We start from the raw sequence: 25,895 nt of genomic DNA, 5'->3' as shown, positions 1-25,895 counted from the left end.
CTTCATTTTTTCAGCCATTGTTCAAGAAGGAAGAATTTTTAACTACCCTTAATCACCAAAGAACACATTATTCAAATGCTCACTAATTAAACCGTCGCTTTCGAATCATTTAAGCATTTTTCAATCATTTAAAAGTTTAAGCCAATGTTTTATATCAAGGCATGAGTTTTTATGCCATTGAATAAAAAAAATGAGTTACCTTTCATGGTTTTGTACATTTTCCAGTATGAACACGTCCTTAAAATGTACAGCAGATAATCATAGCGAAACAGGCTTCCGTCAAAATACACTTTTTCTAAAAGAAATAGGGATTCATGTTTGATATAATAGCGATAGCCCTTCAAATTAAGTTAGATGGGGAAACGTGGGGGGGGGATCACATATTTTTTTCTCCTTAAAAAGGGAATGGGGATAGGGGTAAAAAATGGCCTAATAAATTTATGGATGGCCAACAATTTGGATCGAGACTATCAGACTCTCTTCAACAGCCGCACACTATAAAATGTAATGCTGAAGTTATGTAGATATCTTCATTTCCAAAAGAACTCTTTACAACCAATGGAATTCAGAGAATGGAAGAACGGTTAAAATTATCGCAATATTGGCATTCATTGAACGGTAGGCACTAGGGAGGTGATACGAGTAGTAGTTCCAAGTCTCTAAGGCACGTAGTTATAAGTCACTCTGAGAGGTCGGAGTGCCTGTCAGCCACCGTATGCCAAACACAAAGATCGTTTTCACCTTTTTCCAATCCTCGACAAACCAGTGACTGTTTACAGAATTTTTGAAATGATAGCACAATGGGAATGAATATGTTAAATACCCTTCAATTTAAACTCAAATCCATAAAAAATGAGATAGCAACGGAATAAATCGGGACTGCAGAGCGGGTGGGGCAGCGTCCAGGAGACCACACGAGATTGTCGCCCGAGCAGCCTTCGGATATTCCGACGGCACCGAGGTGGCCATCTTGACACAAACCTTTCCCATGGCTATATCTTCTGTAAGAATGCGATGCAATGTGTTTTTTTTATATTGAACTCGTCCGCTAGTATTATGATACTCAGGAGATTATCGAAATCGGGCATGTCTCCCACTCTTTGCACATTTTCGTCGCACTGTGTCGTTGACGAGGGTTCCTTTGTCGTCAACCTTCTTTCTCCCCTTCCGAAAAATCTGCTCCAGTGGAAAATTATTCCTTGAAAGAATTTCATGTCCTACGAACCCGAATCCCTGGACTTAACACAACATTTTATCGCATGGAAAATGGCATCGTGGATTTGTGACGCGATGCTCCAACAGGGATCTCATCTAGCAGAGATCCGCACACTGTACCGGCCCGCAGACAACCGATTCCGGTCGCGTTGCTTTCTCAAGAATTCTGACTATTTTTCCCGCCACAAATCGTCCCACTCCAGTTTTCCGCTTCGCCAAGAAAAATCGTTTGGGACAGACCCTATGTATATATGTGTGTGTGTGTTAGTGTGTTTGTGGGGGTCGTGGTAGTCCATGGGTACAACAGCGTTGGACTACTGACCGGAGGGCCCGAGTTCGACTCCCAGGCACGCCTCTCTGGGCACCTACAGCTCCACCCAAGCTATGTGATTTTTCGGGTACCAGATCTATCTGGGACACCATAATCGGCACAGAGAAAGGAACTGGCCCCCTTATCCTGATGTCGCCGCACGCGGTCAGGCTTAGTACTGGGTGAACTCTAACATCACCTACCAAACCGACCTTCGGGTTGATTACTCTGTTTATGGTTTCATATGAATATATTACACCTAAATCCCTCATTCTGAGGGTCTCGCATCTCTACGCCAGCACCTCATCGAAACATCCGACTCCACACATTCCCAGCACTGAATTTCTTCTTAACTTATCCCCCTTTATCTTGAATCACAATTCCTTCCTGTTCCATGATAAAAATTACCTCCACATCAAAGGCTGTACGATGGGAGGTTAGATCCAGCCCTTCACATGCACCCCTCCACCTAGCCCTCCTCGAGAAATATTTTCTTTCCTTTTGATCCTCTGCAACCTCTCTTATGTGCTAGATACGTAGATAACATATTCCTTCTTTGACCACACAGAATTGATTCCTTCAAAACATTTATTTCTTCCTGAAATTAGTTTATCTCTTACCTTTCATCAGTTATCTCTTCCTGAAATGATTTTCCTCGATGTTAATATATCTCCCACCAATCACAAATTCCACATTTCTATCCACATAAAACCCACCAACAAACACTAGTACTTCCACTACAGCAGCTTTGCGCATTTCACCCATTTCACCCAACACTCTCCCAGACTAAAATCCCTTGGTAAATTTCTTTCAATTCATACATTCCTTTACTTAGCCACGGAGATCTAGAGTCCCTTTTAAATTTAAAAAACCTCCAAAATATTCACGCTTCCCAAACCTTTCCAAGACTACCTCTCCATATGCACAACTTACTTCCCAGAAATTCAGTCCCCAAAACATATCCTCGAAGACATTTTCCCCATTCTGACAAAAACCGGCAAAAATATTGCCTAAATGTTATGTCCCTTCGTCACATGTAAACAAACCGCTAATCGGACAATCTGAAATCCACTAAACCCTTATCCAACAAAGACACCTAGCAATCGACCCAAATGTATAAAACATATCCCATCTCCATCAACCCTCCTCTCCCTCCACAACTGACCAATTCTCCTCTCCCCCCCTCCCACTCTAAGCCCTCATGCACATCCCGTAATGTAATTCACCAACTGATTCACAGACTTTGCCTCTCCTTCTATGCTGAGCAATTAACCACACCCCACAAACATCTGAATAAATAAACGACCTGCCACTTGCAACCTTTCTTCCGCCTCAACCACTCTAGTAGTTACCAAACAAGCCCCCCCTCCACGATGTCTCCGTTAATGACTGTTTTAATGTTTCAATTATCGCCTCCCTTTCCCCCCTTAAACTCATTGTTCAAGTCCCAAACCCTCAAGGTGGCGTGCATTTGGCTCTTAAGAGCATGCTCGGACACGGGCCTTGCACACTAGGGGAACCCTCCCACTTCACGCAGACAGATTCAACAAATTCTTTTTTTTAATTCACCGATGAAGAGATTTATCATCAATCGTCAAAGGTTGAGTAAGTGCTTTGTGGCAGTACTTCTATTGCCTTCGTTTGCTCAAAACTGAATTTTAGTATTTGAACACTCACATAAAAAAACAAAAACGACCATATTATTCTTCCACCATCCTCTCCGATTCGGCTGAATATTATTCCTACGGCGAAATGCCACTCATTCATTCTTTCACTCTTTCTTCTCGTCTTTCCATTCGCGAGTCGGGCTACTATTTTCAATGTTCTCCTCTGTATTTCCCCGCATATCGCTCGCCTATCAGACATTCAGTGGCACACAAAGAAGTAACTGTACTCTAAAAACATATCAATGAACAGCAGGAAATGCCGCGACAGTTACTTCGATGGGATCATCCGCGGATGCGCACACAAATGCGAAAATTTCAAAATGTAAAACTCATTCATTCGCCTTGACCCGGATTCGACCCCGGATCCCTCGTTTTCCGAATGAGTGCCAAACAAGTTCATCTCGGGACGCCTTGGTTGCTTGATTGACTGAAGCACTCGGTCGGATAACGAAGGATCCGGGTTCGAATCTGGGTCAAAACGAATGATTTTATTTTTTACGCTTCGGATTTCTCGCAATCGCATCTCGCCTTTGTTTACCCGATGTCACGAATTAGAAAGTTACGATATTTCATGACATAAATTTTACCATGCGGAATAAAAAGACGCAATTGGGGTGAACATTTCTGCCGCCAACCCTTCTTCTTTCGCGCGGACGGTCTGAAAGCGCCAGGGTAGGCAGTGGAAGGGGAAAGAGGACAATGCGACGTACGATACACATTCAGCCACCAATGATCTGATTCTCATGAAATTCAAACCGGCGTAACTAGGAGAAAGAACAATGTAAACAAGCACGTGCATCAAAAACAAAGATGGCCAACAAGCGATAATAGATCGTGGACTATTGAACTCCTCTCCTTCGGCAAGCAAGCTTCGTAGACAACTCCCGCTCGTGGTCTCCAGCCTCACGTCTATTCCGCGACGCGTCAACCGGAAAACAGGAGTGGGGTAATTCATTGATGTTTCCGCCGAAACTTCAATTAACGCGGCGGGACCAATGGTTCTGACGCGACCGCGAGGCTGAGCGAATGGGCAATGCGGACTGCGATGCTGCCCGACTGATTGCCGCCGGGCGAAAGAAGGAAGAGGGAAGCAGTGGACGATTTCCCAAATTTAATGGGACGCTGGTTTTGCGAGGAGTTGATTAACTCTGAAAATAAAGATGGGCGGCGAAATAATGAGCGAACACGAAACGGAAGCGGGGCAAGAGGTTACTTTCGTTGCCCACGTCAAACGGGATGACGTCAGTGAACCGAGTGTCACCGATTGGTTGCGCGCAAAAAACCAACAGGCGCACGAGGAATCAAAAGAAACCGTTGGGTTACTTGATGGGGAAATCCTCGGAATGATTGAAAAAATGGGATTCCTTCACGTCTCTCGACCAACTTGGTTCCAAACCAGCGTGTGAAACCACATGCGCAAATGGCAACCATCCTTCGGAACATTATCAAGTAATGAGCACACGATCAAATAATCCTACTCTACACAAAAAGATAAACCAAAAACTACTAAGTATTCCTGCAACAATTGCATGTGACGTTAGTTTTTTTCAAGAATCACATGTCGAACAGCTTTCAAACTTTTTACATTATTAAATGTCGCCCAGGTGTGGAACAACTCACGAAAATTGCACATTATTGATTACACATTATCACTTTGCCATTAATATTCTACTTCTCGGAGCCCTTAGATTTTTATCACTTGAAGACTTTATCACATTTACAAAATTAAAATAGAAATAATGGTTACACGAAATCGAAAAAAGTGGCGTAAGGAAGGATAATAAGGTTAATTCCTTATTTCGATCATCAATTTTTGTTTTTGATTTAAAATTGCGATAACTTTTACAAATTTTCAGAAATTCAGCTTATTCGAAAAGCATTCTCTTGCCAATCCGAGCCATTGTTGAAGAATTCATAGGAAAAACGCCCAAAAGGCATTAAATGGAGAAATGACATATGATTTATTCATTTAGTCACTTCCTGAGTGTTAATAACACAGGTCAAGAGGGGCGGAAAGCGGAAGCTTATGAAAGAAGAAAGAAGAAACACTGGAGACCTCCCACGTGAGTAAGGAAAATTTAGAAGTTTAATCTAATTTTGTTTCTTTCAAAGGCAACGCCAACGCTTATGCTTCAACACTTTATCATGTCATAGCTATTCTAGCGAAGAATGCGGATTTTTAGACTCTAAAAGTCAAGTTTTAGGTAAATACTCGTACTTTAAATAATATTATTAGAAAATTAGAAAAAATGTACGTCCAATATCGATATTAATTCCTGAAAAGGTCAAACATACACAAATTACCATTCAACGAGGTATACTGTGATTTCAAAGACCAAAATATTTCAGCAACATCCACTGAAATGCATTATTTATTTATATTTAAATACGTTACTATGACATCCCTTCTTTACTTATATTTACATACGTTACCATGCCATTTTTCCATAATTTATTTATATTTTAACAACGTACTGTTCACAACGTAGGTATTATAGAGTGCTAATTTTTCTTCCTTAATATTAAATAATCAGATAAAGAGGGTGGCTGAACACCAAAGTACTTTTTTTAATTCTGTGTGTTTTTTAAACACCTCACAACACCACCGGCGTCACTGGGCTCATGCATACACAAGGTTAATGAAAGTCATCCTCCAACATTGAGATTATAAAAAAATGATAAAATTAAGTGTTGGAACATACCTGGAAACAAATCCACGGACCACGTCACAGCCGCCGTTGTGAGAATGCAGGGCTCGAATGTAATCCTGCACGAACCTGCGCATGTGAGGGTTCTTCCCGAAGTCCTGTGAAAAAGAGTACAGGGTACTATTAGGATACTGTGTGACAATCGTGACGCCCATGCTGTTGGTTTAATCTGTTGAGCGGACTCAAGTCCTCGGAAGAAACCAACACCGTAAGGACGAGTCTCGACGGTAGAGATGAAAAGAAATCGGAGGGTTCCTGTACACTCCACGCGGAGGTGTTAAAGAAGTGGTGTTGCTTTTCTCTGGGCGGACGCACGTCAGTGAAAGGTTCTGAATTGAATAAGAACGGAGTTTTTTGCTAGCAAATTTTTCATCAAAAGAATCGAAGAGATACTTTTAATATTAATTTTAGAAGAACAGATGTCTCCTTTCCCAAAACAAATTGAATCCAATCAGATGGTAAGGAACTTAAAATTAAACCACTTGGCTTTTCCACATAGAAAAATTCTATATTTTCTATTCCATATAAATTCTATTTCTATGTGGAAAAGATAAGTGGTTTAATTTTAAGTTCAATTTGAAGAATTTCCACCAAGTGACGCCAGAAACTGTTTTATTTAGATGGTAAGGTTTAACGCGATTCCATACTCTTTCGTACATTTCTGATTGACGGATCGGTTCTACCACTACTCTAAATGATACCATGCAAGTCACCATTTGGGTGTCTGGCAGAGGGTGATAACAGACCAGACTAATTTTGAAACAAAATACTCCCCCCCCACCATAGCGCGGTATTGTTACCCTGATCCCTTATCTCTCGTGGGAAAATTGATATCTTAAATCTATTTGATCCACACTTGATCTCTCTAATTTTATTCATATGATCTCTACGATCGTATCAGTAAGATGGGGCTAATAATATATTTTCCATATAAACGTTAAAGAGACCTACTTCCAATGTATGCAATAGGTTTGAACCGTAATTTAACCTTAGCTCAGTGAGTGATTCCCAACCTAGTTCCTCGAATAACCTTGATACGCCACTCAATTTATCATAAAAACGTAATACGAATCTACCCCCTCTACACTGCACGTGATCTAATTCAGCAATCAATCCAACTTCATGAGGGCCCGATATACTAGCAGCATACTGAGGCCTAATCAACGAAAGATAACATTGATATTTACATTTTTCATCCCCATGTACTTTTTTTATTTCCCTTCAAGTGCCACTATCACTCTTACTTGAGAGTGAAAACGTCCAAAGAAAATTATTCCTTGAAAATCAATGAACCAAGTTTCACTCCACCACAAAAGAAACAATTTCAAACATTGAAATGAATAATAAATTTGAGAGAACGTTGTCGCGTACTTGAGCATGAATTGTGGCGACAATACGACAGAATCGCCAGATACCCCTTCACCGGAAACTTGGAACACGATGATAATGGCTGCGAATATTTGGAAAGTGTTGAAGTGATGAAAATGGGAGGAGAGTCGAGAAAATTAAATGGATTTATGGGATGCGTGGAGCAGAGTTCGGGGAAATGGGAGGTTAATGGGCTGTACAAAATCGAGCAGAAAGACGAGAGTTGCAAACGGCGAGAAGGAATTGCAATCATTAAAAGTCTGGCGAAAGGGAAATGAGAGTTAGGTTGTGAAAGGGCAGTGAATGAAAAATTAAAGCACAAACAGTGGAAGGAAAACGGAAACAAAGAAAGACAAAAAAATTAAACGTAGAGACGGAGTAGTAGTAAATTGAAGGAGTGACTCTCCAGCTCACAATATTCTAATTATTACTACAGCTTGATTAAACAAAAACAACCCTGAGAACCAACAATTTGACAGCGAATAAATTAGAAAGTGATTATTATTTCAATTCTCTTGCACAAACAATAATGACAATGAAAGGCATTTACAGGTCAAAAATGGTTTTATTTAAGTGCTCTTTTAGAGCTGCTAAAGTGTAATGAGGGTCTGGGTTCGAATTCCGGAGACGCCCTCAGGCACCCTCAGCTTCACTCAAGCTGTGCGATTGCTTGAGTACGAGATATTCAATGCAACAATCTCATTTTCTCTCTCGCTGGCATCACCCGCAGTTTCTTTGGAATTTACGGGATCTTCCTAGAAAATCACAGGGCGGTTTTTTAATATATTTTTGTATTATATATAGTACCCTGCAAGCCACCGCTAGGGTGTGTGGCAGGAGATAATTACACACCAGACTATTTGACACAAAATACTTTTCCCTCCTAGCGCGGTCTGACCACGTTATTTGCGATCCTTTGTCGTTCGTAGGGAAAATGACATCTTAAATCTATCTTTCCTGCACTTAATCTCTCGAATTTTATTGACATGATCTGACCTACCGTAGTACGATGGGGTTAATGACAACATTTTCGACACCACCGCTAAAGACACATCCTTGCAATTTATGCTAGAGATCAAATCTGCAATTTAAACATCGCTCCGTTACTGATTCCCAGGCTAGCTCCTTTAATATTTTGGATACGCTGCTAAGTTTATCATGCAAACATTTTACAACTCTAGCTCCTCTATGCCGCACGCGATCCAATTCAACGATCAATCCAACATCATGAGGATCCCTTAATATACTAGCATATCGTAATACCACTCGCAATAGCAGCATATTTCAATTGATGCTTAACCAGCGAAAGATAGCAATACTCTTTATAACCTTTTCGTCACATTTCCCCAATACTCTTCTAATAAATCATAATTTTTATAAAAGTTTGCAACATTTCTGTATTTTGTACCATTTTTTAATATGCCTCCTCCCTTTTAAAATATTCACTCGGCACTGGGATTACTTTAACACACTCGACCACTTTTTACCAATGCATTAATTCTTTCAGTTACCCTCCTCCGCCCTTTTGTTTACATTTTGCATTTGTAAAAAGCTACCTACGTGTACATACGGTCGCTCCAGATTACAGTGGCTCCAAATCCGACGTACCATGGGCACACATTTCTTATTTAATGGCATTCTAAGAATGCATCAATAAAATCGGATCAGTAAATACTAGACTATACCAATAGCGTTGGTGCGCTCACTGGGAAAAATTCCGTATCAGGGGCGGTAATAGAAATATCGCTCGGATTATATTGTAATTATAATCATTATTTGGGAATGAAATCTAATTTTTAACGTTAAGACGTTATGATGGACGAACTGCCTCAGCGCTGACACACTTATGAAGACATCTGACGTGACACTACAGATCCACATCAAAAGAAACAAATTTTGCAAATGCATTTTATTTCCTTCCAACAAACTGTCCACCTCCCAACAAGCTGCCCACCTCCCTACATCATTATGCCCAACGTGCCATCGACTATCCGCTTTCTACCTCGCTCACACCAACATCAAAGAACTGCGTGGAATACTAATACAGTTACTTTAACGGAGGCATCCGCTACTGAACATCGAAAATTCGGGAAATTCACAGAGTAAAAATATAATTTTCCTTCACCGGGATTCGAAACAGGATCCCTTCGACTTTTGGCCTGGAGTGCGTTCAACAATTAAGCTACCAAGGCGTCCTCTAACACCATTAATTTATGGGAGCTTTAAATTATCAACATGTCGTGACGAATTACCGCACATTCAATATCAAAATTCGCAGAACAAGTGGCTGTATAAATAATCTCGTGACATTGAATGTACAGTACGGTAATTCGTTATAATAAATTGATCCTTACGCACGACCCTCAAATTTAACAGTGTTAAGGGGACGCCTAGGTAGAATAGTGAGCAATCGGGCGGACACATAAGGGATCCGGATTCGAGTCCTGATCAAGGCAAATAATGATTTAATAACTGTGGAATTTCTGCCTTTACATACCCCTAAATTCCATCGCCACTCATTATGCATCACGTCTACTTTTCCTGAGTTATTTCAATGTCTCCCGACTGCCTTCTATATTCCCATATCTAATCGAGCACACTTTCGTTTGTATCCACTTTTTCCATCCACACTCACATCTCGAAAGTCTCCAACAAAGTTTCCGAGCCACGCGAAACTACGTGTACGCCCACTACATCAAAGTTTTCGCAAATATTTTCCCCACATTATTTTTCTCTTCATCGTCAACAGCATCCTCTTTGCAATAGCTAATCACAAGGGAAAATGAAATTCTCTCTCCTTCCACCGTCTCACTACAAAAAATAGCGCCAAGTCCATCATCTTTTGACACTAATTTTTCACCGTGCATTAGTCCTAAAATGCATACAATGTCGGCGTATTTCAACTTCCAAATTCCATTTGCCCGGGAGCATTTATGCCATCAGAAGTTGATTCGCGTCTGCACAATTATACGTACGCTGCAAATGGAGCACCTCTCAGGAAGATTGCGGAAAGTCACGCCCTCACCACATTTCAATCGAAAATCAGCCAATTTGCCGGATTTTTGTGTTATTTTTATGTTTCGCTTTATTCACAACCCTTCTCCGGGGAGTTTCAAGTGAACATTGAGAAGTAAATCTGCAAAGTATGTATTTTCAACTGATTCGTAAAATTTTCCCTGAGCTTTTCAATTAATAAATCAAAGAGTCCTAGTCATCCTCAAAATTATTTGAACGATTTACTAGGCACGTAATGTTTACAAATCTACACGGTACCCTGAAAGCCACCGCTATGGAGTGTGGCAGGGGGTGATTACACACGAGAATACTTTTGACCAAACATATGTTTCCCCCTAAACGCGGTCGGATAATGTTATTCTGATTCCTTCCCATTCGTGGGGGAAATTACATCTTGAATCTATCTCTTCTCCACTTGATCTCATTAATTTTATTGACATGATCTCTCCAACGGCAACACAAAGGGGCTAATAACACATTTTCAACATCATTGCAAAAGAGAAATCCTTCCAGTTTATGCAAGAAATTTAACCTGTAATTTAACCTTCGCTACGTGAGTGACTCATAACCTAGACCCTCTAATACGTAAGTTTGACAAGCTACTTTGTTTATCATAACGCATTTTTACAAATCTAGCTCCTCTACGCCGTTTGGCGAAAAGTTGAGCATGTAATAAATAAGAGGAAAGCTTTCTATTTCAAGAACTGTTTGAGTTTTTTCCATGCAGCTCGCTTCTTTTCTAGGCCTTAATGGAGGCTTAACTATCACCATGGGCGTCATCTTGAGCCAACACCGCTTGTCACATGGCATGGGTCAACTTCTACGCTAGAGGTTACCTTATCTATCGGTAGGCGACCAAAATAATTCTGAGAAATAGTTTCCTCTTTTGACCCTCCTTCATTAAGCTGGTTCATTCTGGCTGGCTAAACATTCAAGAATGTCGCGTTTCAGATTTTAGATGCTCCAAAATTCCTATGTCTCACTCTTGTCGAGCTGAAACTTTATAATCAGATCTACTTCATGGTTCATTGCCAATCTCCATGTTTGATATTCACTGATAAATTAGTATACCTAATGTTCATGTTTACCAACCTGGCCAATGATGATTGCCATTGTAAATATTATCCTGAATGGTAGGCCATTATTATTGCAAGTGGGACACCCGGAAAAAATGTTTCCCAGGAGAAATAAATCCGGGATTACTTCTTCAAGGGATAGACAGCTAAAAAATGAAGGTCATAATACCTTAATAATGAGTCGTTCAAATCAAATGGTAATCAAAATACAAGCGAGTCTTTAAAAACTATTCTTTTCCATCGCTCATAACCCGAAATTTATTGGATCAGAAAATAAAATTTAGCAAATATTTTGCTTGTCAGAATAACAGAACATAATTATTGTTTTTGTATAAATAGTTCACCTTTCCCCACGATTGCTGATCTTAGAATGAAGTTGAATGACAAAATATATACTTTGAGCACACAAAATATTCTCAATTACCATATTATTCGCACATTGGACTTTTAAAAGTCATGCCAAACTCTCACTTTAAGTCCGGGAAACATACGTGGGAGTAGTAGCACATAATGACACATCTTTGAAAGCCGTAAATTCGTACCTAGGATTTATATTACCCTCCATCATTTCCGGGACTTCAAATCCGGTATTCGCATATTCATCACCTCAGTACTTTGAGCTACTAACGATCAAAGTATCCGGTATGAATACATGATGGAATAAAAAGGGAGCTTGACCACATCGCGATATTTCCCAGATTAAATTATATTGCACCTTATATATAGTATATAACCTTGATACCACGTAATACGCCCAAATTTTCTGACCGCAAAACAACGTAACTTTGCAGGAGCCAAAGAATTTTGTTCGAATAAGAACCGATTTTCATTATCTTTCGCTGACCGTCGGTTGTAAAATTAGTCTCAAGTGGTGAGCGTCGGGAATGAATTCAGCCAGCGGAAAGCCTCACTTTTCATATACCATACGACCGGGGAAAAATTACAGCTTACATGTCGCCAAATGCGGTAACTACCGCGATGATGGATGGAAAAGGGATGGAAAGGGGTATTGATGGATGGAAAGGGGATGGTAAGCACACACAAACAGCTAGATCTGTGATCTCGTCTCCGACTGTCCCGAGGGATTAACTGCCGGAGAGGGAGGGAGGGTGGGCGAGGCCCTCAGTCATCCACTTACCACGTTGTGCTTGAGGATCCGATGGACGACGGGGGTGAAGACGCGGGGCACGAGGGAGGAGCGCGGTCGGAGGGTGCAGCGACGGGAGAAGAAGCGGCAAAGCTCTGGGGGTGGTGGGCGGTCCTCCAGGAGAGGCCCGATGGCCCACACCATCTCCTCCTCCACCTCGTCATCGGCGCCCTGCTCCTCACTGCCTCCGCACGCCGAGTCTTCATCCGAGGGGCTGTTAAGCTGGTAGGAAGACCACGGGGGTTGCTTCAAAGGGCACGGGGAGGGAGAGAGAGAAAAGAGTAAGTAGATTGGGTGGCGGAGAATGGGATCGCCCGCCGACTTCATAGGCTCGTCGACCGTACCAAACCCCGTGCGACTCAATTCAAGCGATATATATATATATATATATATATATATATATATACATATACATATATATATATATATACATTGTCATATATATATTATATATATATATAATTGTGAGTGTCCTTTCTTTGTGTTTCTATATTCTAAAAATCTAAATCTGTGTTTTTACATATTTGTGCGTCGCCGAAGAGCGTTCCATTTCGAAGATATTTTATATATATATATATATATATATATATATATATATATATATATATATATATATATATATATATATATATATATATATATATATCTGTACACGAAGTTTAGACCATCATCCCCTCTCCAATTTTTCTGCACTCACCTCTTCGGCTAAAAGACTAGAAACTATCTGGAGAGGAACGTGGGCAACGCATTCATCCTGCAGCGGAGTGTTTGTTGCCAAGGAAACCAAGCTCTGAAATACAGGAAAATAAACATATGTCAACACGAGAGACCACTTATCATAATGAATTAATATTTTTTTCTTCCGCACTGGGTTTGAAGTCAGCGTAAATTAATTATAATGACTTATATAATATATATGATACATGATGGATGTGTGTCATCACACACTAAGTCATTACACAACGTATTAAAAACGAAAAAAATTGCCGAAGAAATTTGCAAAGTAAATTTATTTCGTAGATGTATATTTACCTTAACTTCTCGAAGTATCACTTCAGGCCGAGTGGAATTCCTCAAAATGTTGCGATGTTTATAAATATTTTTCTGCAACAGTCGTGGGAGAGCGAAAAACAAAGAGAATAAACCATTAATGCGGGCATTTAATATAGGATCACAAAATCCGATCGACCATTATAATCTTAATGTATACACAAAAATGATATTTTCCCCCGCCACGTTCTTCGAGAAGACCATACACATATCATTTGACTTTTTATCTATATTTAAAGAAAAATTTTAGCTCATTGTTAATACAAGGAATTTAAAATGTTTTCTTTGCCATTTTCCACTTGATTGCAAATCATTTTTTTTTAAATCTTTATTTTCGACCGATTTTTATCACAATCAATACAACTCCATAATATTCCTTCAGGTCAATGATAATGACAGACACTTTGCAGCTCTGAGGCAATTTGATTTTAACACGAAAACAAAAGCTTTCTTGCCAATAAAGTAATAAAAATGATTTCAAGACATTCCCTTCCCTCCTCTCAATTGGGTCCGATTTCCCATGTACATAAAACTGTTAAAACCAAGAGATAGCACCAAGGAATGGCAGTTGGCAAGATGTCAGTGGGCGCCCGCCCACTGGTGTTATTCCTCGTTCCCAGCAAGCGTATGCTGTTTACGGGGAGGCGTGGTGGGGTAGGCGTGTGGTGGTAATTAGAGAGGCTCATTTAATGATTGAATGTTAGTGAGGTGGTTGGTGTAATTAGATGTGTGCAAATTTTGGTCGTAGGTGTATTAGGTCGGCGTCTTAGTTGTAGTTCCATAAATGGGTTAGTAGAGAGTTAGCGGAAGATTGAAGTGAAAAGTGAAAAGATTGTGTTGATACACCAAGGACTTCTAGAGCACGTGTTGAAAATAAATGAACACGAAGTGAACAGAGTTACATTGTACACTAGTATCGTTCGAGTACGAAGACAAAGTGTCCTCACTCCTAAACGTAACTCACCTTCCACACAATGGAGTGGTACCACTGGTCTCTGGTATAAGAGTTATTTGCCTGTAATCAAAGAAGAACAAAAAATCACTGCGTCTGAATTAAACGCCGGGCAACACAGACTGCACTGCAGTCAAGACCAGTGTCGACATCTATGAAGTGCAAAGTGTACCAAGCTTTATAAATAGCACTTTTTCACGGGATTAATCATATAAGACACAAACCCTTAATCCATTCGTAAAGGTAACTGAGGGTAATTTTTTGTACATCGGTAACTTACCACACCTTCCACGAAAAGGGAAAGGTAAACAGGAAACGTAATTACAGATTTTTTTCCATATTTTTTTAATCTTCATTTTTCTCGTATTGATGCCATGGTGGCACCATAGGGCACAGTGAAAGGAGAAACCTTCAATGTGCAGGGTAGAATTTTTTCTCCGCCTTCGAGTGAGAAGGTCGCTGTATGCTGGCCCTCGAGTGAGTTACTACCATACGTGTACATCACTTTTCAATTCTCTCAAGTTGACTCATGGGACTCCGGATGCTTCCATTGCGACGACTGTGCTTTTGTTTCCGAGTCGAACCAGCACAGAAACTCTGGAGCAATGTTGGTAGCGTCGATCGCGTCCTGTGTTCAATCACCGTGAGCACCTATGATAGCACCTCACTCGACGGCCAGCAGGCAGCGACCGACTCACTCGAAGGCGGAGAAAAAATTCAAGCATGTACATTAAGCTGTCTCCTTTTACTTTGCACAGTGGCGCCGCCCTAGCATCACTATGGTGCCCGAGAAAATTCACGGTGGGATACGTTTTTGACAGGCCATGTACATATATATTACCAACAAAGATATTTTACCGACTAAGTGACCACGTTGACCACTCCAAAATATAACCTCTGAAACATAGACAGTGCGTAACTATACATACATACATTTATATGGTATATCTCAAGTTGTTCGCCATTCTTTTCTTAGCATCCTAACTCAGTGCCCCTCTCATTAACTCTCATCTCCCTGTGAAAACTTCTTTGCCTAACGCAATTCTTCCTCCAATGTCCCTACCGCTCTGAATATCTTGGTCCAAAACACCATAAAGACAGGCAAACCGTTCCAACCGCTCCAATGTTGCCCTCCAAATTCAACCCTTAGCTTTGCCTTCTTCCTTCTCGAAAACCTCATGACCCTTGTTTTCCCCTCATTGAGTCTCGTCCCATACCTAACATACGGATTTTCTAATGCGCTCAAAAATCACTGCAACCCATTCATTGGATGACTAAAGCTTTATCATCCGCAAACGATTTTATAAACTACCCACCGAATTTCAATCCCATCTCCAGTTCTTTCTACGCCACATTTTGCATTTGGTCCACACACAGGTTGAAAAGCACGTGTAACAATGGGCACCCTTCTACATGCATCCTTCCCCTTCCCAACACTGCCGCTCATCCCGAAGATTAATATACTAAATCAGAATTTTCTGGTGAAGGGACAGTTCAGCGATTCAATGTAAAACAAGCCGATAGGGTTAACAAAGAAAGTAAATAAAGGAGGAGAATCGGAATTAGGGAGAGATTTGGAGTCAAACAGTGTTTGCGTGCGATATATGAGCATTCCCAATTAGGATTTGAAATCATCTCATTCGCTCGAGAAGGACTGAAATGGTGGCTGACGCGGAATCGGAAGAAATTGACAGGTTTTCACCTGCAGGAGGATGGACCCAGTGGGGATGATGATCCTCACGCAGAATCGGTGACTGGCGTCCCACCGTGCCACGGAATGGACCTCCTCCATGCTACAGTACGGGATGGATGACTCCATAAACCCAGTGGGCTGCAGGCGAATCATGTGAAAAAAAGGGAAGAAAACGAGTTCACATCATTAAAAAAGTCTGTCATGAAGATTCGACATTTAAGTAATATTTCAAAATATTATTAGAATAATAATTGGTCGACAAGAATGAAGTGATAATAAACAAAATAATATTACTATGCAGAACAAAATGTTACATAAAGGATGGCGATCGGAACGGTTCGATGGCTAATGTACCTACTTTCCATCCAGAGGAACCAGTTTCGAATTCAGGAGGTGGCCGAATTTTTACTCAATCTCTACTTGGGATGCTATATGGAGAGCACTTTGAGTACGCCATCCGTCAGATGGGACGCCAAACTGGGATCTCCTTGGTGCCTTTCATTAAGAGCGGGCTAATACCGACGCCGGGTTTTCTTTCCACCTTTCCTCCATGCTATAAATATCCTACCCATGCCAAAATTACCCACATATCCCTAATGGCGCAAATAAACTTAGCTGTCCGGCAAGTGGTTTTCCGGAAGACATTTGGAAGTCCCAAGATTAAATGTGCGACTTAAGCTCGTGGAAAAGCGCAAAACACTCCAGTGTTGCCCAGACATCGGAATACGGAATAATAATATCGTCGCAATACATTGGAAAGAGAGAAAGCAGTAATAAGTTAAGGGAAGGGAAGTAATTGGCAGAGGGTAACCGCTATCGCCGGTACTTTTCAATATATTTGCTGAGGAGATGTTAAGGGTATCATGGAAATGAAAGTGGGTGGCCAGATAGAATAAACCAGAAGACTATGAAAGTGAAAAGATCCTCTAGGAGTAGGAAAGCTAAGTTAAATATAAAAAATAGGACGACATTTATTATAGCAGGTGGGAGAGTTCATGTATTTGAGCAGTATTGTAAGAGGAGAAGGGGCATTTCAATGGGGAAATTAAGAGAAAAATTATGTTAACGAAAGAAAAATTTGCGAGAAGAAGAGAATTGATGTGAAGGTACGCCCAGTAAAAATGCGAGGAAAATATTAGCAAAGACTTTAATATATAGAGCTGAGTACTTTCTGGCTGTGAGACCTGGTCTTAGAGGTAAGGGGACGAGCGTAGATTCTCTTGAGGTGTGGTTGTGGTGCAGAGTGGAGGAAATACGTTGGATAAGGGTGAAGACAAACACTGAGGTATTAAATAGGGCGGGCAAAAAGTAATGAAGTTACTGGGGGAAATTCTAAAAAGGAAGTGAATGGGGGAAATACGTAGAGGTATTGATACCTTGACGTGTTGAAATCGTGAGAGACAAGAGAACTCGGAAAAGCGGGGTGGAGGAAGGAAGAGAGTAGGCTATTTAGACAACACGAAGACAAGAAATGTTACGAAGAAATGAAGAAAGAAATAGGAAGTTCCCAAGTTAATAAGAAAAAATAGTCTTTTGGATCCTTCAAAAACCTACCTATAAAATACGAGAGACACCAAATCTCGATTGAGTTATTATTAAACTCATTAAAATCTTATTACTGGAATTTCCTTAACGTTATACGTATAAAACAACATAAACACGATTATCACCCCGGAGGTCGGTTTGGTGGATAATGGTAAAGTTCGCCCAATACTAAGCCCAACGGCCTTGAAATGCACACATCGGGATATGAGGGGGCCAGAACCTTTCACTGGTTATCTAGATGACATTTTGAAAATTCCCGTTACACAATTTTCCAAGAGTGCTTAAGGAACTCCACTTAGCAAATGGATTTTTTTCATCAATTGGGCAGTGTATCTGGGGAAGACGTGCGTTTTGACGAGTCCAAAATCCGTCGCCTAAACGAAGGCCAGCAGCGTGCATCGCATTAGGCTGGAGCGTTGGCGACCAGTGAACGAAAGAAACGCACGGAAGAAGTGTTGGGGGAGGAGGAAGGAGGGAGTACAAGTATAAAAAACAAAAATTATGAACGTTCCATACGCCAGCCCTATAGCCTTCACAGTTAGAGCCCACGGCTAACATGGAAGTGAACGCCGTTATTCATTTGACTTGTTTACTGCCGCTATTACTGCGTCACTATCTCTCGACAATCAAATTGCGACATAACTTGGCATTCAAAATACGTGCGAACGCACTAGGATCGGAATTAGCTTTTCTTTATCCTATGACGTAATCTTACCAAGTGACGACGACTAATCAACAAACTCCAAATGCAAAAATGACGAAGAGTGTAGGGATTTTTTATTTCTATTTCCATGTGGTATCCTCTAAGCAACCGTTAGAGTGTGGCAAGATGTGATTACTCACCAGGTATGCATCATCAAAAATTGGGTTTTTCTAAATTTCAATTATAATGTAGTTCTGTAAAATAATTCGACTATGTAGATCATGATAACTACAGGTACATGCATTACGGTATCTAGCCGTTTTTCAATCACTATTGTGCACTAATTGAATTTGATTTCAGATACGGCGCAAATTCCGAAACTAGTTCCTTAAATATGCGAACTGTTTTTGATCGGGGCAGAAGAATTTAATGCTTTTCACGAAATTTTCTAGACTTTATTTCTAAACACACGTTTTTCGGAAATGTTTTGGTAAATTATCGGAGACATGCGGCGAGAAATTGGCGAAAACGCTTTGAAAGTAGGAATGTTATACGTTGGCCTTTTCTAAAAATCCTGGTTAATCTTTCTCATTTATCGTTCTCGAGTGAATCAATTGCAGACTCAGAATTAACTGTGAAAGTGCGGGAGATGCCAAGATAGTTACATTAACAGAGGTATCCGCTGTTGTACACCGAAATAGAGACATTTCAAGGTAGAGGACGCCTCGGTAACCTTACTTGGTTAAAATCCCTTGGCTGTAAACCGAGGGAATCCAGGTTCGGATTTCGGTGAAGTGGAAATAATTTTTACACTGAAATACCTGCATTTTCGATGCACATTAGCGGATGGCTCTGTAAAAATAAGAAGATAATTAAGTGTCTGGAATTGGGTTGAACCTATCCTAATCGATCAAAAATCAATTTGATCAACAGAGAGGTACAAAATCAGTCGGAGTGCCAACGGCAAACATTGGTATCCATCATTTGATTTCCTTAAAGCAGCCTAAAGAAAACAACAGCATATTTGGCTAGTGTAATAAAAGCTTAATTTGAGGTGGAACACATCCGACGATTAATGGTTTTGTAGTAGGCCCTTTGCCAACGATTACTTCAGTTCGGAAAAAACAAGGGAATCGGCCATTCATTCACCTATAGGAGTTCGTACATGGATCGTTTTTTGATGGACAGAGACTATACAACGGCACAACGATACATTTAGTTGCCTCTCCTACCTAAACACGACCTGACATCCGAAATAGCAATAGTATTCTTTTCAATTTCACAAACTTCTTCCCTTCATTCCGTCCAGCATGCCTATCCCATTCCTATACCTTCCTCACTTGCCTAGCGTTCTCCCCTCTACCACAGTCTTCCACTGCCAATCAAAATGCTCTGCACCCATCTTGCCTGCTTTATTTTGATTACTCCAAACAATCCTCTCTCCTCCCTCATCATGCCTAGCACTTCCTCTTTTGTTTCACTTTCTGTTCGTTATACCTCCATTCTTCTCCACACCCGCATTTCAAAATCCTCCAATCTACGTCTCTCATCCTGCTTCAACGACCAGGTTTCCGCGCCTTACATAACTACGCTCCATATCAAAGTTTTGACGAGCCCATTTGACCTTCCCATTATCAATTCCCTCCTCCTTGTGAAAGGGTCTTTTCCTAGCGCAGTTCTCCTCCTTACGTCCCTACTACTACGTCTACTACTTTGACTATTTACGTCCAAAACACTTCCGAGACACCTCAACTGTTCTAACTGCTCTAGTTTTTGCCCTCCTATTTTAATGTTTAGCTTAGCCTTTTTCTTTCTGTAAAATCGCACAACATTTGTTTCCTTTGTTGGATTGAACAATGATGGAAAATATACACATAAATGTATACATGTATTTGTAATATTACCCGAAAAAATATATCATGGGTAAAAGTGGAATTTTATATAATTAACAAGGGGATTCTGAAAATGATTTCAAAAGAGCCTGAACGAAAGGTGCCATAAATTTAGTTTTGAATCCGAGATGAGAAAATTTATTAAATAAGTTGAAGCTAGTTTCCAAGTCTACAAATATTTTGGATGTTAATGGGTAAAAATCTATTTTTTGAATAAGTTACAATGCACTGAAATTGGACTACTATTGTACATATGTGTAATACTACTTGAAAACAGTAACAGGAAAAATGTTTTCACAGTCGAGTGCAAGTAACTTAAAAATCTACTATTCCAGCGACTTAGAAATTCTTGCCTCGTGTAATTCTTCGTCTTAAGTTCCTACTGCTTTGATCTTTTTACCTAACGCACTGACTTTACAATGCGAATAACAATGTTTGCAACCCCGTAGGCTGGCTGGAAAACTAAAGCTCGATTATCCACAAACTTTACTGATTTTAATAAGTATACGATACACGAATATACAGTAGCTCCAATTAATAATCACGTAAACAAACGTGCCTACATAAGGCACAAATCTATCTTTATGTTCTGATTTTTAAATAAAAATATTCGGGTGCTCGTCTTGGATGACTTTTTTATAATTTCAGATCATGCGAGGGAAGAATTCGTATGTGAACATTCAGTAGTGGTCCTATATTTCTCACTTTACCCCCGAGGTCAAATCATTCGCACCGTAATCATAACACCTACTTCCTTTGGGATTTTAAAAAAAGGAATTGGGAAGAAAGACCAGCAAGTCAGAATTCAATAAATCTGATCGTCTAATCAGGCTAGTTAGATTTTGTGGATTTTCGAGATTCAGCCAATCAGTCGTCCAAAGGATTGAAGATTCATTTTTGAGCTCTATGCATCATGTCAAGCGAGAAATACGGTCACCCCATTCAATTGCACGTTATCATGACAGCGTTTGAACGAAGATGAATCGCCATAAAACGAGAGAGAAATGATATTCCCTAGACGGAACTGAAGGCTAAATTAAACATCAAATCAGCAGGGCATAAATTACAGAGGGTGGTACATTACACTTATTTGGAGAGTATTTTGGCCCCAATCCTCGCAGCAATGAGATACCTTAGAAAAAGAAGAAGAGTTGCCTTAAAAGGAGAGACAAGAGAGAAGCTCCGTAAAGAAGAGACCTGATGACATACGAGCCTGCGCATGAACGTCACGAAAAGATTACAGAAGACTTTGACGTGATACGCAGAGATCATTTCACAGTTGCGAAACCTTATGCGAGACCGCGGGTCCTTTTTTTGGCACCGTATCACTATCCGTCGCATCAATTTTTTTCGGTGAGAGACGAATTTTGAGAGCACGTATCCGACCACCAAGATACAATGATCACCAGCGGTGCCAAGAATAACAAATATTTCGTGCCGCATCGTGTGATTTGCACAACGGATACTGCGTTTCCGACATCCATTACACGTCCATTGCGATAACGCGCGAGATCCATGTGAAGATTCGTGGTCGACCTGATCTGATCACCGATGAATGGGGATGGGCGCGGATCTGCAGGCAGATGAAACGTGGATATGGAGGGAGGAATGGAGGAATTAAGTAGAACGAGGAAGATGGAAAACAAATAGGCGTTTTAAAATTAGTTGAAGAGGGGGAGGGGAGGTTAAAGGACAATTTGAAGGAAGCAGAATAAAAGGACGTTGAGAAGAGTGATAGAAGGGTGTTATTCGTGAGGGGAAAGAAATGGGGCAAGAGAATGAAAGCTCCTCGGACGTAATGGAGGGAGATTGGGTTGATGTGGTGGCTACCGTACTGTCTTCCCACCCTGAGGCCCCACGTGGTCATCCCAGGGTTGGCGGAACGTTTTCAGTGGTATCCCCGATCCCTACTAGTTTGCAATGTGAAGAACACTTCAATTGGAGGGATGGCGAGGTAGTGTGATGGATTGGTCATTCGGCTACTGTCCCGAGGGATCCCGTACTCGTATCCCGGATAATGCCTTAGGCTAACTCCAACTAAAACCCAAGCTGTTTCCTCGTTTACAGTAACGTTTTCCTCGTTATAATTAAATCGTCGGCAACCGAGTGCTAGCACATTCCTCTTGCATCCCCCGCCCTCGATGTGTTTTCCCTTTTTATTCCCTTCTATTTAATATGCCAGAGAACTTTGGTAGCTGGTAATATTAATACTTGTTTAAAAAAATAAATTTCCCTCTGACATGTGCATATATGTTCACCACCATACACGTATTTTCTGGGATTTTAAGTAGGTGTTTTTTTTCTTCCATTTCCCTCGTCCCTTAGAACACCCTTACTCTCCCTTATCCTTTCCCTATCCAAAAATTCAGTAAATCCCCTGCTACACACCGTTTTGGTTGACTATTGCGATGGTATGAAGTTCTCCAGGAAACCAAATAAATTATAGAGTAATTTTCAGTTTTTATGGTACAGCATGATTTCATCCACAGCTTTTTGAGTATAACATCGTTTTTGAAGAGGTAAAAATGACACGCGATGCAGCAAAAACTAGATCAGTTCCTCAGCTTTCTATTTTTTAATTAAGAATGTAATCATGTTTCTTTCTAGTAAGGCACAGTTCACTGTTAAATGCTGACCCACCAACTAAGACACGTCGCCACATAATGTTTGGTATTTTGTTGTTATATAGTATACTGCCGAATTTAAAAGTGATTAGGCCCTTTTCCCATTACATATTCCTTAATTTATTTTCATTTAAAGAATGAAGGACTGTAAAATGAATATAGTTCCAGAAACTACCTATAATAGTTGACCTTTCTTAACAGACAGCTACAACGATCTATTGTAGCCAGCTACTCAACCAGTTCGAACAGCAATGAAATAAGAAAATGACGATGCGTATGAGTGATCTAAATTATACGATCAATTGATTAAAAATGAAAATTTGATCACTCGATATAAATTTATAACAATTTTTGGATATGATAAGCAAATCCTCGAATCTAATCAAAATAGACCGTAAACCAATACCACGAAACTTGAAATTGAAGTTTTATAAATTTCGCGCAATTTTGTATCCTTTTCCGGAACTACAAAGCCATTTTGAACGTGATGGATTTCTGGGATAGTCAATGTTTTGAAAAAAAATCATTTTTGGCTGTAATTTTTCTTTTTGGCTACGTCATAATATCAACATTCAATTTTATCTTGAACATTTTAATCAAAGACTTAGAATCTAAGTAAGGTGGAGGCAACTCAATGAAAGCTTCGTTTTCTCATATTGATTTCGTGGAAAACGCTGCCTACATATTAGGGAAATTGCCGTGAAATAAATAATAGAATACAATCGACATGCGAGACATCCAGATAAACAGAGAAAACGAGCCCAGCCCAAAAGGCATAATCACATGTTTTCTTATTGGCGATCGATGTATTGACGAAATATTTGATGGATGAGCTTGAAGATGAAAGCTAAAAGACAACACTCTTAATCCATCAATTTAGCGGACAACTAAGCAATGCGAACGTCATCTGATTTTCTCTGAGGAAATTTAGCAAAACCAAAATTCTGTAAAAAAGTTGAACTTATATTCGAAAACTAAGTTTTATTTTTTTTTCAAAAAGATCTCACGTGCATTTTTATGAAGAGCTTCTTGAATGAAACATCAACGCTGACGACATTATTTCCATGATTGACTGACCATTCAAATTTATGCGTTACCAGGTAACGAACGTGAAAACGTCCGACGTTCAGTCTGTGAGTTGAAATCTGCACTGACTTTGAAAATTTCATTTCCATGACCAACAATGACTCGTCTTCTCTAAAGACACAAGGCAAAACGTCCGAAAACCAATTTTTAAGAAACTTGTTCCTTTTCCATTTTGCACTCCCAAATACTTCTTCAAGTAGTTTTAATTCCAACATAGGCATAGTAATAATGTGTGCTGTATTGGCATTTGACACCAGTCACATTGACCCAAATGATTGACCTGTATAACACACATAATTTTAACGGTTTAATTCTCAGCTTAGAGGAAAAACATAAAATTGAAGTTAAATATTTGCACATTGGATCTTACGTGAAATATTTCATTGGAACAGAACAGGTTGATTTCCCGAAAGATGAATCTTACATCAGGGTATACGAGGCGTGTCGTGGTATCACGGCATTGCCATGGTGAAATCGATCCCTTTCGTTCCGATGGACGAAATCAAAGTCAATTAAATTCATTTTTACGATGGGTATTACATTCAATACAGATAGTGAAGACAGTAAAACTGATTTCAAATATTCCCGTAAAACCCATGAAAATCTCTCACCGCATACAAATAAGTAGCCGAGATTCTTAAACGACGGAACTTCACGAAGAACGCCAAACGTCACCGCATCATAAAATACTAACAGTTGTTCTAATTTCCACGGAACATTTACCATCTTGTTGGAAATTTTAATTCGCGGAAATCTCGTGCCGTTGCATGGTTTTTATTCCCCTATTAAGAGAACATCATTGTTTTTGCTATAAGGATCACGTAATTCACGCTTTGCATAGTAAGTAGGTCGAGAAGGGATGGGATGAGCGTGCTCTGTCAGTGGAAAGGGGAGAATCTTCGGTCATGAATGGATTTTATGCGAGTTGCCGAAAGAGAGAAACTATATGTCATGACGCCACTGTATGTATATATAACCATAAAAACTATAAACACAGTAATCAACCCGAAGGTCGGTTTGGTAGGTGATGGTAAAGTTCACCCAGTACTAAGCCCGACGGTGTGTGAAATTCACACATCAGCGAAGGGAGTCCAGTTCTTTTCCCTGTGCCGGTTATTATTTCCCAGGAAGATCTGGTACCAGAAAAATCACATAGCTTGGGTGGAGGTGCAGGTGCCCAGAGACTTGCCCGGAAATCGAACCCGGAACCCTCAATTCAGTAATCCAACGCTCTACTCCAGACTACTGTGACCCACGTATATATATATCGTATATATATGGATCGAGATGGTGCGAGCTCTAACGTACTGGCTTCCCACCCAGATAGCCCGGGTTCAAATCCCGGCGGTGTTGAATATTTTTCTGAGGTATCTCGATCCCTACTTGAGGTCCTTTGAGGAGGGCACTTTGAGTGAGTACGCCGTCCGTCGGATGGGACGTTAAGCTGCGGACCCCTTGGCGCCTTTCGTGAAGAGCAGGCTAATGCCGACGCCGGGTTTCTCTCCACCCTTCATCCTTTCCTATCCATCCCCTACGGCCCACATTACCTCAGCTGTCGGTCGCCTCCCCTAAATACTAGTACTACTATGCATAGTGGCGTCATGAGGAAAAACAAAAAAGGTCCCGTGACAATCCTTTACGTTATGCCCAATCACGAGTGAGTGTCGCCATGTTAACTAATCACGAGCGACCAATTATATAACTAATAAGTTGTTTTATTTCCAGAATACAACATGCCGCCGTTTCTCCCGATGCTTAGAATGTGCTGAGATGTTTTTATATGTGTATCAACGGACTAGGCTTCGCGTGCCTCTAGTATCGCCGAATTTACTCCGATTAAATTAGGTTTTTAATAGGGTCTACTCGTGCGATTTCCTGAAGCAAACCCGACGTAAATATCAACA

General features: G+C 40.4%; 1 protein-coding gene across 1 annotated transcript in view; it reads right to left on the bottom strand.

The window, feature by feature from the left end:
* LOC139690434 (C-Maf-inducing protein-like) overlaps window positions 1–25,895 on the bottom strand; it is a 191,540-nt gene that overhangs the window by 14,258 nt on the left and 151,387 nt on the right. The window contains exons 4-9 of the mRNA XM_071587885.1: window positions 16,211–16,339; window positions 14,521–14,571; window positions 13,539–13,610; window positions 13,204–13,296; window positions 12,498–12,752; window positions 5,895–5,998 (exon numbers count right to left, since the gene is read on the bottom strand). Coding sequence (XP_071443986.1) covers window positions 5,895–5,998; window positions 12,498–12,752; window positions 13,204–13,296; window positions 13,539–13,610; window positions 14,521–14,571; window positions 16,211–16,339 — 704 coding nt within the window. The remainder of the gene's footprint in view (window positions 1–5,894; window positions 5,999–12,497; window positions 12,753–13,203; window positions 13,297–13,538; window positions 13,611–14,520; window positions 14,572–16,210; window positions 16,340–25,895) is intronic.

The sequence above is a fragment of the Hetaerina americana genome, unplaced genomic scaffold (assembly GCF_022747635.1).
Source record: "Hetaerina americana unplaced genomic scaffold, ioHetAmer1.1.p SCAF_3, whole genome shotgun sequence".
NCBI classification, from domain to species: Eukaryota; Metazoa; Arthropoda; class Insecta; order Odonata; family Calopterygidae; genus Hetaerina; species Hetaerina americana.
The sequence above is the reverse complement of the archived record's forward strand: the minus strand, read 5'-3'. Positions and strand labels throughout refer to the sequence as shown.